Raw genomic sequence first — 14,541 nt, forward strand, 5'->3', positions numbered from 1 at the left:
AGACCTCTACAGTATTTAGAATTATTAACTTACAATGTTCAGGAATGTATCATGTTGGTATTTTTAAACCAATTCCAGAACAGCAATACATGTTCTATAATGTATTGACAAAAATTGTATAAAATATTCTAAATGGGGTCTCTTTAGAGTTATACAGTACCATACTAGCATAACATCCCTTTAATTGCTCTCCACATTGTCCAGAAGACAGAATCATCATCATCATCAGACAGAATCTTAGACATGCTGGGTTTAACCTGAAGGTAGAAGCCGCTATAAATACAAAAAGGGGAAAGACTGAGCTAGAGAAGCCATTAACAAAAATACTTTGATGTTTTTTAATGCCACATAATTTTCATCGTTTAGACAAAGAAGGAACAATAAAATAAGTAAATAATGGTAAGATATACAGGAAAAGAATTTAAGGTGAGTTATGTTGAGACTGTGTAATTCACCTGCATTGCCTCGTTAGAATATTTTCTATGATTGTGCTCAGCACGTTACAGAAAAGAGATTTTTGTGGTTCTGGGTTCCCGAAAGAGATGAGTCTATTCTGTGGGCTTCTTCAGAATAGACTGTGAAAAAAAACACCAGAGGACACTTGGAAACAAATCAGAATTGCACTGAACACTAAGAACAGAAGGCACACAAAAGGTTGTGGGAGTGACATTTATATGTAATGAAACTTCGATACCTGCTGTGCATACACAAGAAAGTTTTTGGGCTTGCTGCCCGAGATTTTTGATGCCACTCACTGCTTTACAAGAACATTTTTTCCTAAACCTTACCATGCTGTAAAGAAGACAAAGATAACGTTCAGGGAGAGCACTGTTGATTTCTTGTTGTGTTGAGTCAAAATTCAGTTTAAGCCTTATTATTCCATAATGGGGAAAATATGATGTACTGCAGAGCCAGACAACATAGCCACCCTCACCAGCAAATGTGACGTGTAAGATGTCCGTCTGTGTGTATGTCTGTACAATTGGAAGAGTATAAAATGTAGAATAAAAGGGATAAGGCACAGCTCTGTGGTGTTATTTATTTTTTTCTGCTCTGTTGTTGGCTTATAGGATTTTCAACTATAATGTGAGTGTGTGAACGAGAGAGAATGTGCCCATTTAAATTAGAAACCCCTGTTCCAGCCAACCCTGTATCTGTCCAGAACCAGAGTGGTCACAGATGCACATAAATCTTTTTATAGAAGGCAGACAGAAGATTTTCCCAATCAGGGAAATGTGTTAAGACTCGAAGTCTTTGGAGAAAACAAAACACGATCAGAAGAATCAGACATCAGTAGCATCCAGGTGGAAGAGAACTGGATTCCTCTCCCTCCCTCTCCTCAGTACTCAGCACTGAATGGGAAGTCCTTGTGTTTCACACACCTGGCAGAAAAAGAAGACAGTCTTCTTAATCCCATTATTGTTTTTCTCGAGATCCAGGATTTTCATTTGCCGTGTTTGAGCATGACCATGTGCAATGAAACATTGTCCCTTTTAACCTTAATCATAAACACATTATTTACTGAACAGCTAGATGATACCAGATCTTCCTTGGGGCTTTCACAGTTGTTTTTTTAAAAAAAACACTGCAATAAAAATATACTTTCAAAACAGGGATCTATTATTCTATGGCCCTAGCAATTAGAAAACTGTCATATCTCAGCCTGCTATCCATGAGCCAGCCCAGACTCCAGGTGGAACCACTTATTTGTTTCCAAATAAGCCACTAAGGAGCTTAGCTCAGATTGCCGAGTTTGAGATTCATTCCTATAGTTTCTGTATTATCCAGGCTTTGACTTTTTTTTGCTGTGTGAAGCAATGTGCAGTGCTTAATACTCTTTCCCTTTCCTCAACACATTGGTACATCCCTGTTGTACCTTGTGTTACATCTCCAGACACATTTTTCCCCCAAGTTTTCATTCAACCCAAACCTCTGCAACTCCCCAGAGCCCACAACTGTCTCTTCTGTCTTGCCACCTTAAACATCTGTGGTTAATTACAGTATATTAAAATAAAACACTTGGGTTAATTTTCCCCTTAAATGAGACTTGATATCAGTAGATTAATAATTAAGGAAACTAAAGGGAAACCATAGTTTCATATTAAAACTTTAGGTTTTTAATGCTTCAGACACTGTATGCAGCCAGGGTCTGGAAACAGTGATAGTGTTTTACAGAGTGAAGCTAACACCATGGATATGTGCTCTGGTGTGAGTGTACTGCAATACCATGTTAATTAGGAGCCTCATTCTTCTTGCTTAGACATGTGGAAGTAATCTGCCTTATTTTGGCTGATCAATACTTGTGATCTTCACTCAGCATATTAGGATCATTTAGCTAATATGCTGTCTTTAAAAAAATAAAGTTGGGTTTTCCAGTGCTTCACATCTGCAGTACTTACATGTCCATTGGTAAGGCTCTCCAGTTTCTGTTGAAGCTCATAATGGTATTCATATCAGCCTCATCCAGTTGAAAATCAAAGATCTGCCACAATAAGATGATAGAATTTACATTAGTTTTTCCAGCAGCCTGAAGAAGTCAGTGACCTTCTGTGAGACACTCTTAGGAAGTGTCTTTGAATCTGGTCTGTAGCCATCTACTTTCTAACCAGAAGAGGGCACTGTGATCAAACCAATGAATGGAAATTAATGTCTCATCATGAAGAGTTGATTGCTGCACAAAATTCACCAAGAACAGTTTGAACTAATGCGTTTTCCAACTTGATCCAGCAAAATCTATTAGAACAATTGCAAAACGGAATGCACTGGTTTTATTGACAGGCACACAGCAAATCATTTCCACAACATATCCATTTGCAGTAGCCCTCCTATCCCTGTTTCCTTGGTTACCTTAAAATTCTCCTCAATGCGCTGAGGGGTGACGGATTTGGGAATGACCACAACATTCCTCTGAGTCTGGAAGCGGATTAGGACCTGAGAAAACAATACCTGTATTATGCATCACAGCTGACACTAGGTATGGTGTGGAAAATGACAGGATGGCTTATTCATTTTGATCATTTATAGAGCTTTATCCTTAATTTAGATTGTTAATTTTTGGTGGATATAGAGTATTTTGCAGAAGATAGGATTATGTTTAATTTTATTATGTATACCTTCCAATCTAATTATAGTTGTCCATTACCATTATTAATGACTGCAATAAACAAAGAAATAATAGTTTTTCACGGAACTGCCATAATGTTTGCACAATGCAGCATATTCTGACAGAATCCCAAGATGTACAATGTTCACACTGGGCATACAGCCACACACCCCCCCATCCATGAAGATCGGTTACTTCCATCTGCAAACACTACCCTGAGCATGAAAAGGTAATGTACTTTCAAAATCCCAGTGAATTCCAGCAGTCTACCTGAGCGGTAGTCTTCTTATGCTTCTGAGCAATGGCCTTAATTTTTGGATCGTCCAGCAAAGAGGGATCTTCTGGTTTGGCCCTATAAATACGACAGATGTAGAGTATATTTGCACATTTTGTTTACACTTCAAATCTAGATGTTTTATTAATGTTAATCCACCGATGAAGCTAAAACCTGGAAAAACATTATTTGCATGAATGCATATGAAGGCCTGAGAACACCAGGCTCATACTGTTTGACAATAATAAAAAAAACACCTCCTCCTACACAGCGTTGTCTAGAACACCCTGTATATCCTGATCTACTGGATTACTCACCATGGTCTGTCTGGGGACCCCAGCGGGCTGTAGGCTGTCACAGCAATACCTCTGGTTTGGCAGTAATTAATCAGCTTTTCCTGGGTCATGTATGGATGACACTCAAACTACAGTAAAAAAATATTTAAAAAAAAAATCCCATAGTTTTCATAAATATGAAGGAAAGGAAATTAGAGGAGAAAGTGGACAGCTGCGATAATTACTGGAAGACAATTCAGACGCTCACAAAGTCAAAGTTTAAAAAGTGGGAGATTTGGAAACACTGTAACAGCAGGGAGACAACAGTCTAAAGGGAAGATAATGTGAAATATGCAGCAGTGTCAGGCCTTGGTAATTTGTTTATTAGGTTAGGTAATTAGGTAAATTTTTTTTACAAAGGGGAAATCTAGTGGAGAAATTGATTTATAAGCAAACCGAGCCACAGCATTGTATTAATGAAGAATTACTGTGCCGTATGCAAAACCATAGACTGCATGCAATCTGTAGTTTCTCTACCATGCCAAAAACAAACCCTTCAACACCAGGTAGCCCTAACATGTACACAATGCTGTAAAAAATTAGATTCATACATGAATACGACCGAATCTACACACAGTGTAAATCAGAATGAGAATTATTTTTCTCGCTCTCTCTACTGGCCCAGCCACTGCTGACCTGGTCACCATGTGACCTGCTGTGAATTCAAGAGTGCCTCCCCGTACATTCAACCCGAAGGACAGTGCATTCGTTTGCAAGATCGCTGGCAGTTCACGGGCCCCTGGAGTCACTGTTCCCGCGGAAAAGACAAGATATCTGTGGCAGACTCATTCCCACTCAACCCTGACAATGCCTGGCTAATTGTGCCCCACTTGAGGAATCCAATTCAAAATGATGACATCAAATGGGTGTTGTCTGGACCATAATACTGAATGTGCACAAAGAGTGAGCACATCTGCAAGTTTAGTTAACCAAGTACGGTGATAGGGGACAGTGCTATCTTCCATATCAGGTATTTAACTAAGGTCTTCAGATGTTATGGTCATAAAAGGTACTAAATCACCGTTTAAAATTTTACTTTTTCTTATACTACTGCAAGGCAAAGAGAAAATAATGAATGAACCTGATTGGAAGCAGGCTTGTACTTTAAGCCTGGCTTCTTCAGTATGGCCTCCAGCTGCTCGTGGTTGAAGTTTGACACCCCAATGGCCTTGACCTTTCCAGCGTCCACCAGCTCCTCCATGCCCTGAGGAAGAAGGTATCATCTGTCACAGTCATCCACTAACAGGAAGAGTCGAATAAAATTAACTCTGGGGCTTGAAAGAGCAGGCACTATCATTTGGTTTAATAAATGATTTTATGTTACTCTATCTTGAGCGACGGTTGTTTATCTCACCTCCCAAGTATCAAGGAAGTTTGTGTCATCTGGCACTATTTGACCATTGCTGTCCAGAGGAAAAAGCTCATCGCCAGGCTGCAATGCAGAATTTGATAGGAAATTCATTTGTGGTTTCAATTGTATGCAGGAAATCCCTGTGTGGTTTTTGAACTTCACAGACATTAAGGGGCTAACATATGTTAATAGTAAACATTTTCTACAATATTGGAAAATGAGTCTTGACAATTTAGACATCTAACTTGCCTGCTAAATCCATTGCTTTTCTAATCATTTCTTCCAATTCAGGGTTGCAGGGAAGCACAAGCTTATCCTGGCAAGCAAACGGCACAAGGCAGGACATACTGGATCGATGCAGACACACACAAACACACCACTCACACCACTATGTTTCTGGACTGTGGAAGCAAACAAGGTCACCTACAGGAAATCCACATGAACATCCAATCCAATATATATTCACTTCTTCTCCATTATTTTTGAATTTTTATATAAAATAAGTGAATGGTACCTTTGATTAAGATACATTCCTGCTGTACCTTTTCACTGTTTCCCTTCTCTGACTTTGCATATTCTGCTGTGACTCAAATCGTGACGGTAGTTAGCAGGGTTAACTGTACAGTGTATTAATCAGAATATAACATTAGGGGTGTAATCACCCACAATGGCAACTGCATGACAGAATTGATGAGAGTGTCCCTGTACATCTATAACAGGCAGCTCACCTTGAACCCCATGGGCCAGTGCATGAGGTAGAGGTCCAGGTAGTCAAGCTTCAGTTCAGTTAGAGTCTTCTGACAGGCCTCCTTCACCATTGACTTGTGATGGAAGGTGGACCACAGCTGTGGAGACGAAAATCAATTGATTAGATGGCCAATGATTTGGAGTCATTTCTAACATTTGTACATACATTCATTTTCATCCTGTAGCAGTCACTCCCGAGAGCCCCATCACATCAGAACTCACAAGCTAAGTGAGCTTTGTTAGACCTGGTCAGTATTATAGATCACTTCTAGTGAGTTTCAGGTTGCTGATGGGAGTCCTATTGGTCATAAGTTGTTCTCTTCAGTCTGAACCACAAATTCTAGTTTCCTGAGGTCTTTAAAAATCCTATGATACTGTTTGAGTGTTAACCCCACTATGCTTCTTCCTTAAATCCTGCTTTCATCTCCAGTTCTGATCAAGGGCTTTCTCACCTTGTTGTGGTTGAGAAACATAAACCTAGTGATGCTTTGTTACTCTATATGTCAGACCTTTCATAGACTGTCCGTAACAAGGCAGAACACTATACTGGATTTGCAGTCTAAGAACTCAACAGATGAGAAACTGACACTCACCCTGAGTGAAACCCTATGAGCTGGAGAAGAAAAACTCAGGGAACTGTGAACATGACAATATTTTCTTTTGGAATTGAAGAGTGTTGGATTTGTGGGATTGATTTGTCATTAGGAACGAAACGCTCAACCTCCTTCGTGAAATTTCCATTGGAATTAATGAACATCTCAAGAATCTGTCTCAGATTAGCAGGGAACAGTACTGCTACATTTTGGCCACATAGGTTTTGGAATGGAAATGTCTGCTTTAAAAAAAATCACTTTTTCTAGTACAATACAGAGGGAGTATTTGTATTACACTTTCTTGGTTGTCTTTAGAAGAAGATCATGTTCCTTGTTTTCATCCCATCTTTTCCCATTGGTTTCCCACAATGTCTACATCAGTTACCTTGCTGACGATGAAAAGGTCCTCTCTCTTCACTACCCCCTCCTTGACTTTCTGCTGTATGGCAGCTCCCACTTCATTCTCGTTCTGATAGATGAAGGCACAGTCGATGTGGCGGTAACCCACAGAGATGGCCGCCTTCACCGCCTCACAAACCTTGCCTGGAGGAGACTAAAATATTAACAGATAAAAAAATCCGTCAGAAATTAGAAAAGTTCTGTGTAATGAAAAAAACTCCCCAAAGAATTGTAGGAATCTAAAAATACGGATATAAAACGACTTGTCCTTTGTTAGAATTTCTATCATGATGTACCTAATTATATGTGATAATTTAACATTTAAAGCTGCCTATTACAAATAAAGCATGCCTCTCTAAAGAATGATATTCTCAAGACTACCTGCACAAATCTTGCAGAATTCAAATGGATGGAGGCAAAAGTCTTGTTTCATACAGCTGGTCTGTGTTTGTTTTACATGGTGCAAGATGCATTTGTCTCTTAGACATACAGTATCAATAACTAGACATGTTACATATACAAGAAAGTCAATACTTTAAATTAAAAAGAACATCTTTATGCTTTGAACCACCTACAGTACAGCGAACACAGCATTCATTTACAGTCCCTTACTGTAATCAGCTATTCAGTCCTACATACTGTAGGTGGCACTCTTCTCTTATTTGCAACCTAATGCATGAGTGTGGTGACCTTTAATCGTTAAAGCTTCAATAGCACTGTTTGTAAGAGTGGGCGCGTTAGAGTTTTAGATCAATTCCACTCAGGCCCTACACAATCTGACCTACCAAAATGTTCCTACTTTATTCACCTGGTGAAATCATTTCTCATATGTCCATCTGAGCTTTTTATTTAACGGGTCAGCTCCTTCAAGCTTTTGTACATATAAGCATGGCGAAACAATCAGTCCTCCATCTGTTCAGAGAGTGGCTGTATTTCAGACAGGCATTGTTGCTGGGCTCTGTCCTTTGTAGTGACTAGTCTGCAGTACACTTCTGAGTATCCACAGTGTGTAATAAAAGCAGGGGAATGACACAAAAGGATTCTCAAGATGTAAAGCAATGATTATAAAAAATAGACTCAAGAGCACTCAATGGCTTTAGTGTATTATGTACTGTTAATAATGATTGATTCAGTTTTACCCTGGGGGAGCACAGTGGCGCAGCAGTTAGCTCTTCTGCCTTGCAGCACTCATGCCCTAGGCTCAGTTCTGGAAGTGGGGTCCTACCTGCGTAGAATTTGTGTGCTCTCCCTGTGTTTGCATGTACGTATGGGTTTCCTGCAGGTGCTGTGTCCTAAGACAGGTTGATTCACTTCTGTGAAAACTGGCTCTTGTGTGTGTTTGTGTCTGTGTGTGCCCAGCGATGGACTGGCTCCCAGTCCAGGGGGTATCTCCCCCTGCGCCTGTTGCTTGCTGGGACAGGCTCAAACTCCCCCAGCCCTGAACTGAAGGACGGATTTAGAAAATAAATGGATGGAATTTTACCTTGGCACGAGATGCAAATATATTCTTCATGCATGCATTATACTGTTGTGTGAAATGTTTTCTATCACCTTTGTAGGTGCACCTACAGTACAACTCGCCTTAAAACAGTTATTTGCAAAAAAAAAAACATTTTACAAACAAGTATTTTTGTCAAAAATATCTTGGTCTCTGCTACCAGGGCGGTTTTTGTTTTTGGCAAGTTCTAAAGATTATGAGGCCTGCAGTATTTTTACAGAAAAATTAGGCTGAAAATTGATTTTTTTATTTTTCAGGTATTCTCTTACCGGCCCATTTATCTATTCTTTTCGGTGACCAAGTCAATACTCTTTATTTAAAAAAATGTTCATCGATTCTGTGCGTTAAAGGCTCCGCCCTCCTAGTATATTTGTAACACCAGATTATTTTCATTTTACCAGAAGGCGGACGTATTGCCGAATCTACTGTACAGCACTTTTGTGCAACTATCGTGCAAACTCAGGTTGCGCCGTCCAGAAATTCTCAATTAGTCCATTGTTTCTCCTCTGACAAGAATACTGTACGAAGCAAATCTTGGTAACCGCTTTCCCTGCACTTTAACACGAAAACCAAAGTACGAAATCACTAAAGGAATCATGAAGTAGGAATAGCTGGCAGGAACGTTTTGAAAAATATACATTACACGCTTGCTGGCGCACGAAATAAAATGATTTAGGTGTGCGATTGTCGCCCTACCTTCCATGTGCCGAGACCCAGAAGCGGCATCTTCGCGCCGGTGTTGAGTAAAAATGAGGTCGCCATTTAAAATGAAGATGTGAAATTCCTCGATCGTTGTGTTGTTTCTTCTGCGATTAAATACAGAACGTGTCTGTGCAGTTCTTAAAGTTACTCACTTCTGCTCTCTAGGGGAGTAACCCACTTCACATGCAGTGTTTACATTACAAATTCTGATTTGTTGACTTTGATTGGTTGGAGTGGCTACACAGGAAATGTTATATTATTTCAAGATGCACATTCGGCCGTTGGTCTTGAAAGCAAAAACAAGCCCTTATATTGTATGCACCAATCACATCCCTCCGGTGGATTAGTCAAAGTATTCTTTAACTATGTGTGGGCGAGCGCTTTCTACAAACACACCTGTGTGTTATTGCACTCGGTCTAAGCACATTGTTAGTTTAAAAAAAGCACATGCACGGTGTATATTGCACACTCTTGGACGAGGGTTATTAATTTCAGTTGTTAACTTGTATGAATTTTCTAGAATGAATGTGTCTGCTGTGCCACTTTGACTTTAAGACCAGCAGAACTGTTGGTAGTGGTTCAGCAGCTGCAGCTGTAAAACAACAGTATGTGGTAAGTAGGGAGTGGCAGTGATGACGAGCGGAGAGACTGGGACGCTATAGCTAAAACTGTTTGCCCTTCCTTTTCAAATGTATAGTGCCCGGCTGACATTAATACTTTAAAGCAAAAATTCAACTCTTCAGTACTTAAGATAACCCCTGGCCTTGGAAGGCTTTATATGACGTGTGCAGACCTTACTCGTATTTTATTCGGAATTTAAATGTTTTAAAGGGAAAGGTATACACACAGCACAGTGCAAAGAGTAATTTCTTCAGTTTAAACCCGCAAATAAAAAAGGCAGTGACACATTTGATTATTTTTAAAATAATGCTTTCATGAATTAAGTCGACGTGTCTTTTGCAAGTTCTACTGCAGATAGCTAAAATCCCAGAAATGGACTAAAGAGGTCAGGGCAGCTTTTCAGCACCTGTAGCGCGGTGCAAACTACAAAATGTATGGGAAAGGGTGGTGTGTAATATTATTCCTCCAGCAACTAGTAACAGCTGCCTACAGAACTACATTTAAATGTACATTTCACGTTGTACTATGTTGCGTATGTAGAATGTGCCGATTTTTAAATGATGTGCTAGAGTGCTTTCAGACAATATCCCAGGTTTATAGAAAAATACATACAAATATGAGTTCCTAGATATACAAAGCAGAGTAAAGGAAATAAACGTCAGCTAAAGTAATGATACAGAAAAAAGGTTAAACTACAACAGGTAATTAGAATGTAGGCTACTCTCAATATCACTATTTTTTGCTGTGATACTAAGGTATAAACTTCATTATTTTTTTCTTAATATCAGAACTATTGTTTGTCCTGGAATGAGCGCTATTATGTCCAAAAATATATTAAGAGTTCTGCTAAGGAAGGGGGCGCAATTTGCAAACACACCAATTTTAATACTGTTTAAATAATATCAATTTAAACAAGATATGGTTCCGTGCTTTAATGCACTATTAAAACCAGTACACCTAATTACAGTAGAAAAGATTCGATCTGAGCTTTAATTTTAGTTTGTTAAAATTGCAACACAATGATATTTGCCATATTTATCGTAACTCGAAACAGGAAATTAGGGAGGACTGCACTTGCAGATTGTACCACGGTTAACTTTACCTAAAGTAGGGTTTAAGAGATGCAGAACAACATTCCGATAAAAATTGTATCGGAGTGCTACAGTATTTAGAAGATACGATGACAGAATTCAATAGTTGTTTTCTCCGCAATACTACCAGATTGGCCCACAGTAAGGACTCTTGAGCCACAAAAGCTTCCCTCCTCTAATACAGGAAGGGTAGTAAGATGTACCAGTTTGAGGCTGGCAATAAGATTAGGCAGAAGGAGTTTGATGCATCATTATGCAACAGCAATCATGAATTTGTTTATACTCTTTTATTTTTCATTGTTAAATACTGTATAGCTACAGTAGCTGTAACTAGTGAGTAGGTGTTTATTATAATGAACATGATAAGAGCCTCATATTTACTCCCCGTACACCACAAAGAGCTGGGTGTTGCTAGGTGTTGCAAATGTTCATGCCAGGTGCCTTGTTGGGGCAGAGCAGGTACAATGATGGGTAGTGATCAGAGTCAGACCAGCTTGATGCTTTTCTTGGTTTGGAAGACACTGAGAAAGGAGGGTATCCTTTCAGCTATGTGTCAGTCACAGTATCAGTCCCCACGGGCTCCTGCAGGCCTCTTCTCCTGACTGGGGCATCAGGGAAGAACTATCAAAGAACAGGGGCTTGGAACAGTGAAGCTTATACTGTACTGTAGAAGGCCCAGTATCCAATAACAGGGAGGCAGCAACCAACCTGTGACATGGCAGCAGTGAGAGGCAACACTTCTGGTAGAAACTGAAGGCCTGTACAAAACATCGAACAGAATGCAACTTCTTGTCATTCAGAATGCTTGTGATAGTGTAATAACATTTTACAATTTTACAAACATACCGGAAAACAATAAGAAATCATATAGGGCTCTGCAATGTTCAGTTAGTATTTATGAGTGGACCTAATAATCCATTCATGTCATTTTGAAATCCTGTTTCTCCTGTGCCTTTTTCAATATGACCTATTCTGTTTCTCTTCCTATATTTGTCAATATGACTTACAGTATGCATATTTCTAGCTATCCTTTCATACCCACCCTTACGGTATGTGACCATTATACAATACATTGTAAAACAATATCTCTTTCAGAGTATATCTTTATACAGAGTATAAAACACATAAGCCTAATGAAACTTAATCTTAAATGTCCTCTCTTGACATGTAGCACTTGAGCTGTTTCCTGGAAAAAAAACAACAAAAACTTCTCTCTCCACTTAAAAGATTCACAGTATAACTGGCCACAAGTCTGTTGCCTCCTTCCTACATTCTCCCTCTGGTGTAACGTGTAGTATTTTAAAATGAAGAATTACTTGAGATGGGTTAGCGATTTTGAGTGTATTAGTGAACAAAGACCGTGCCTGTGTCAGAGGTATAAATCAGAAGGTGCAGAAAAACTCATAAAATCTGGGTGGATCGAGTTGCTGAATGGTGACATATCCTATGTCCCATGTATGAATTGCAGAGTCCATCTTGAGGAACACAGTAGTCCTGATATCAGCTATAATTTATTTTAGTTGTAGTAAGTAATTTGTTTATTTTTAACAAGTAGTTGTGCTCCATTTATTCCTAAACCTTGATATTTGTAGCCACATATACATTATATATTGAATATACAAATATGAATTTAATTGCATTCTACAGTATGCACTGTACAGTAACTGTGGTAAAGATAAGGAATGACATTGCAAATTTCATAGCTTAATCCCATCTGTCAACAGGCAGTTCAGGCAAAGAATAAGGGTTTATCTAAAATAATTTGTTTAGTTTTGTTTAGAAGCTAGTTCCATTTACTTATTGCATAATCGAGAGCACTGACATCCAGCAAGATAATCCCTCTTTAAGAAAGTTATGAGTCACAGTTTACCCAAGATAAAGTAGGGAGGAGTTTAAACCTACCCTTAGAGTAATTGAGACCTATATGGGATCTACCCAGCAAAATAAAATGTTGTGGCAATGTAACACAAAGTTACATTGTGTATTGTAACTTTGTACTGACATCCAGCAATACAGATTTGCAAATTTCAGGGGGATTCTTTATAATATTGTAACTAATAATGTACAGAGTTTAAACACTGGTGCTGCAGTGGAATTTCCTAAACCTCTGGCATCTTAATAATGTGAAACATGTTCTTAAAAAAATAACTTAAAACCTGTTCAAGTTCATGTTTTCTAAACTTGTATATATAGCATAAGTGTCTTTAAAGTATTTGCAACCTAGCGTGAAATCTGAATATTTACCGAAATTCCAAACACATTAATGAATCATTAGGCATTATAATATCTAGTAGCAAATCTCTCACAGCTGCTGAGCAATGAAACTATTTACCTTTATATATTTGTATTATATACAGTACATTCCAAATTGGCTGTAGTTTAAGGAGATTAGAAGCAACCTAATTAAAAACGGCACATCCAAAAATTCAAAACAGATATCATTATTACACAAAATGGTGCTACAAAATGAATACAGACTATATATGCTTATATACATGAACATATATATATATGCACTACATACAGTATACACAATATATGTTTCTGAAGACAAATAGTTCAGTTTATTTTGTGCAATGAAATGCTTATTTGCATGTGTGCTCCAATACAAAGACATTAATAAAAGAATAGGTCAGTTTCCTAAACATGAAGTTTCTTTAGTTAAAAACTGGTGTAAAGGTGGCATCATTGTATGATTGCTAAATGTGCACACAAAAGTGGAGAAATAGTTGCCATACATGTACAGTACAAGCTTGTAAATTTCACACACATGCTCTATGTCATCTAGAAGTTACAGGAATGTTTGGAAGCCTCAAAGATTTTCAGATTTATCCTTCTGATACGTGTGAGCACTTAAATAATGACTCTGCACTAGGGATCCTTTAGTCATGGCAAACTGAATCTGTCCGTGCCTGTCCTCTGTTTCTGCCCTCGCCCTTCTTCGTTTTCTTTTGACCTCTCCATCTCACTTCTGCATTGCCACCCCCTGCTCCTCATTCTCTCGAAGAGCCCGGGTTTCATTCGTGACATCTCTCGCTCCCATTTCCATCTCCTTGCTAATCTGGGCAGCTCCTGGTATTTCTGGCCCGAGGGGTTCAAAGATTACAAACAGTGTGAATGGGGTTTGCCTGTTAGCACCTGAGTTTTATTAGTTCGGGACTAAAAAAAAATAGTTAAAGCTCTGAAGAAGGAGCAATTTTTTTTTGTCTTTATGGGTTTTTGGACCTGAAAGTTCACGGTAAATAAAACATCTCTGCATTCAGTCTAATGTTTATCCATTGTGCTGAGATGCATGTTTTAGCACTGGATAACAAGCCAAAGGTTACTGGCTGAGATGAACTGCAGATATTTGCATCACCTCAACATCTATGAATCTCATCAAGCCCAGGGAGAATGAGGACCTCTGTCACACCTGGACCACTGTTCATTTGACACAATACAAGCTCTGGAGTGTCTAACAGGAGAACAATACTACATTTTCTGGACATGAAACATTGCATATACAGCATATAAAAGCCAACATTACGAAATTGAGGCAAATTGACCATGGTAGACATCCACAACAGAAAGCCCAATACTAATTAGAAGAGGAAATAAGAAGATGTAAGAGAATGGTAGAATCTGATTAGAAAGTTTAGAGGGTGCACTGCACTGTGCATTTCAATTCCCTTTCACAGGCCAAGAGAAAAAAAACAAACAGGCGCTTATGTTATCTTTTTCATTTCCTTTTTATGCGCAGCCACCAATCAAAAGTCAAGCATCCTTGTAATATGAACTCCGTTCAGCAGCTTACTGTCTCTCTAGAAAGCAAGAGCAGAGCGTAAAAC

At 38.8% G+C, this 14,541-nt stretch overlaps 1 protein-coding gene across 1 annotated transcript; it reads right to left on the reverse strand.

Annotated features, from left to right (window-relative positions):
* Positions 1-324: 324 nt before the first annotated feature.
* LOC102683151 (aldo-keto reductase family 1 member B1-like) lies at positions 325-9,301 on the reverse strand. Its single transcript, XM_006641542.3, has 10 exons — positions 8,997-9,301; positions 6,789-6,956; positions 5,792-5,908; positions 5,067-5,144; positions 4,794-4,916; positions 3,695-3,801; positions 3,374-3,455; positions 2,848-2,931; positions 2,400-2,482; positions 325-1,382 (listed from the first exon to the last, which is right to left on the reverse strand). The coding sequence occupies exons 1-10, from the start codon at positions 9,060-9,062 to the stop codon at positions 1,340-1,342; spliced, it is 951 nt and encodes a 316-aa protein (XP_006641605.1). The 5' UTR covers positions 9,063-9,301; the 3' UTR covers positions 325-1,339.
* Between the last annotated feature and the right edge of the window lie 5,240 nt (positions 9,302-14,541).

This window comes from Lepisosteus oculatus, chromosome 27 (assembly GCF_040954835.1).
Source record: "Lepisosteus oculatus isolate fLepOcu1 chromosome 27, fLepOcu1.hap2, whole genome shotgun sequence".
NCBI lineage: Eukaryota > Metazoa > Chordata > Actinopteri > Semionotiformes > Lepisosteidae > Lepisosteus > Lepisosteus oculatus.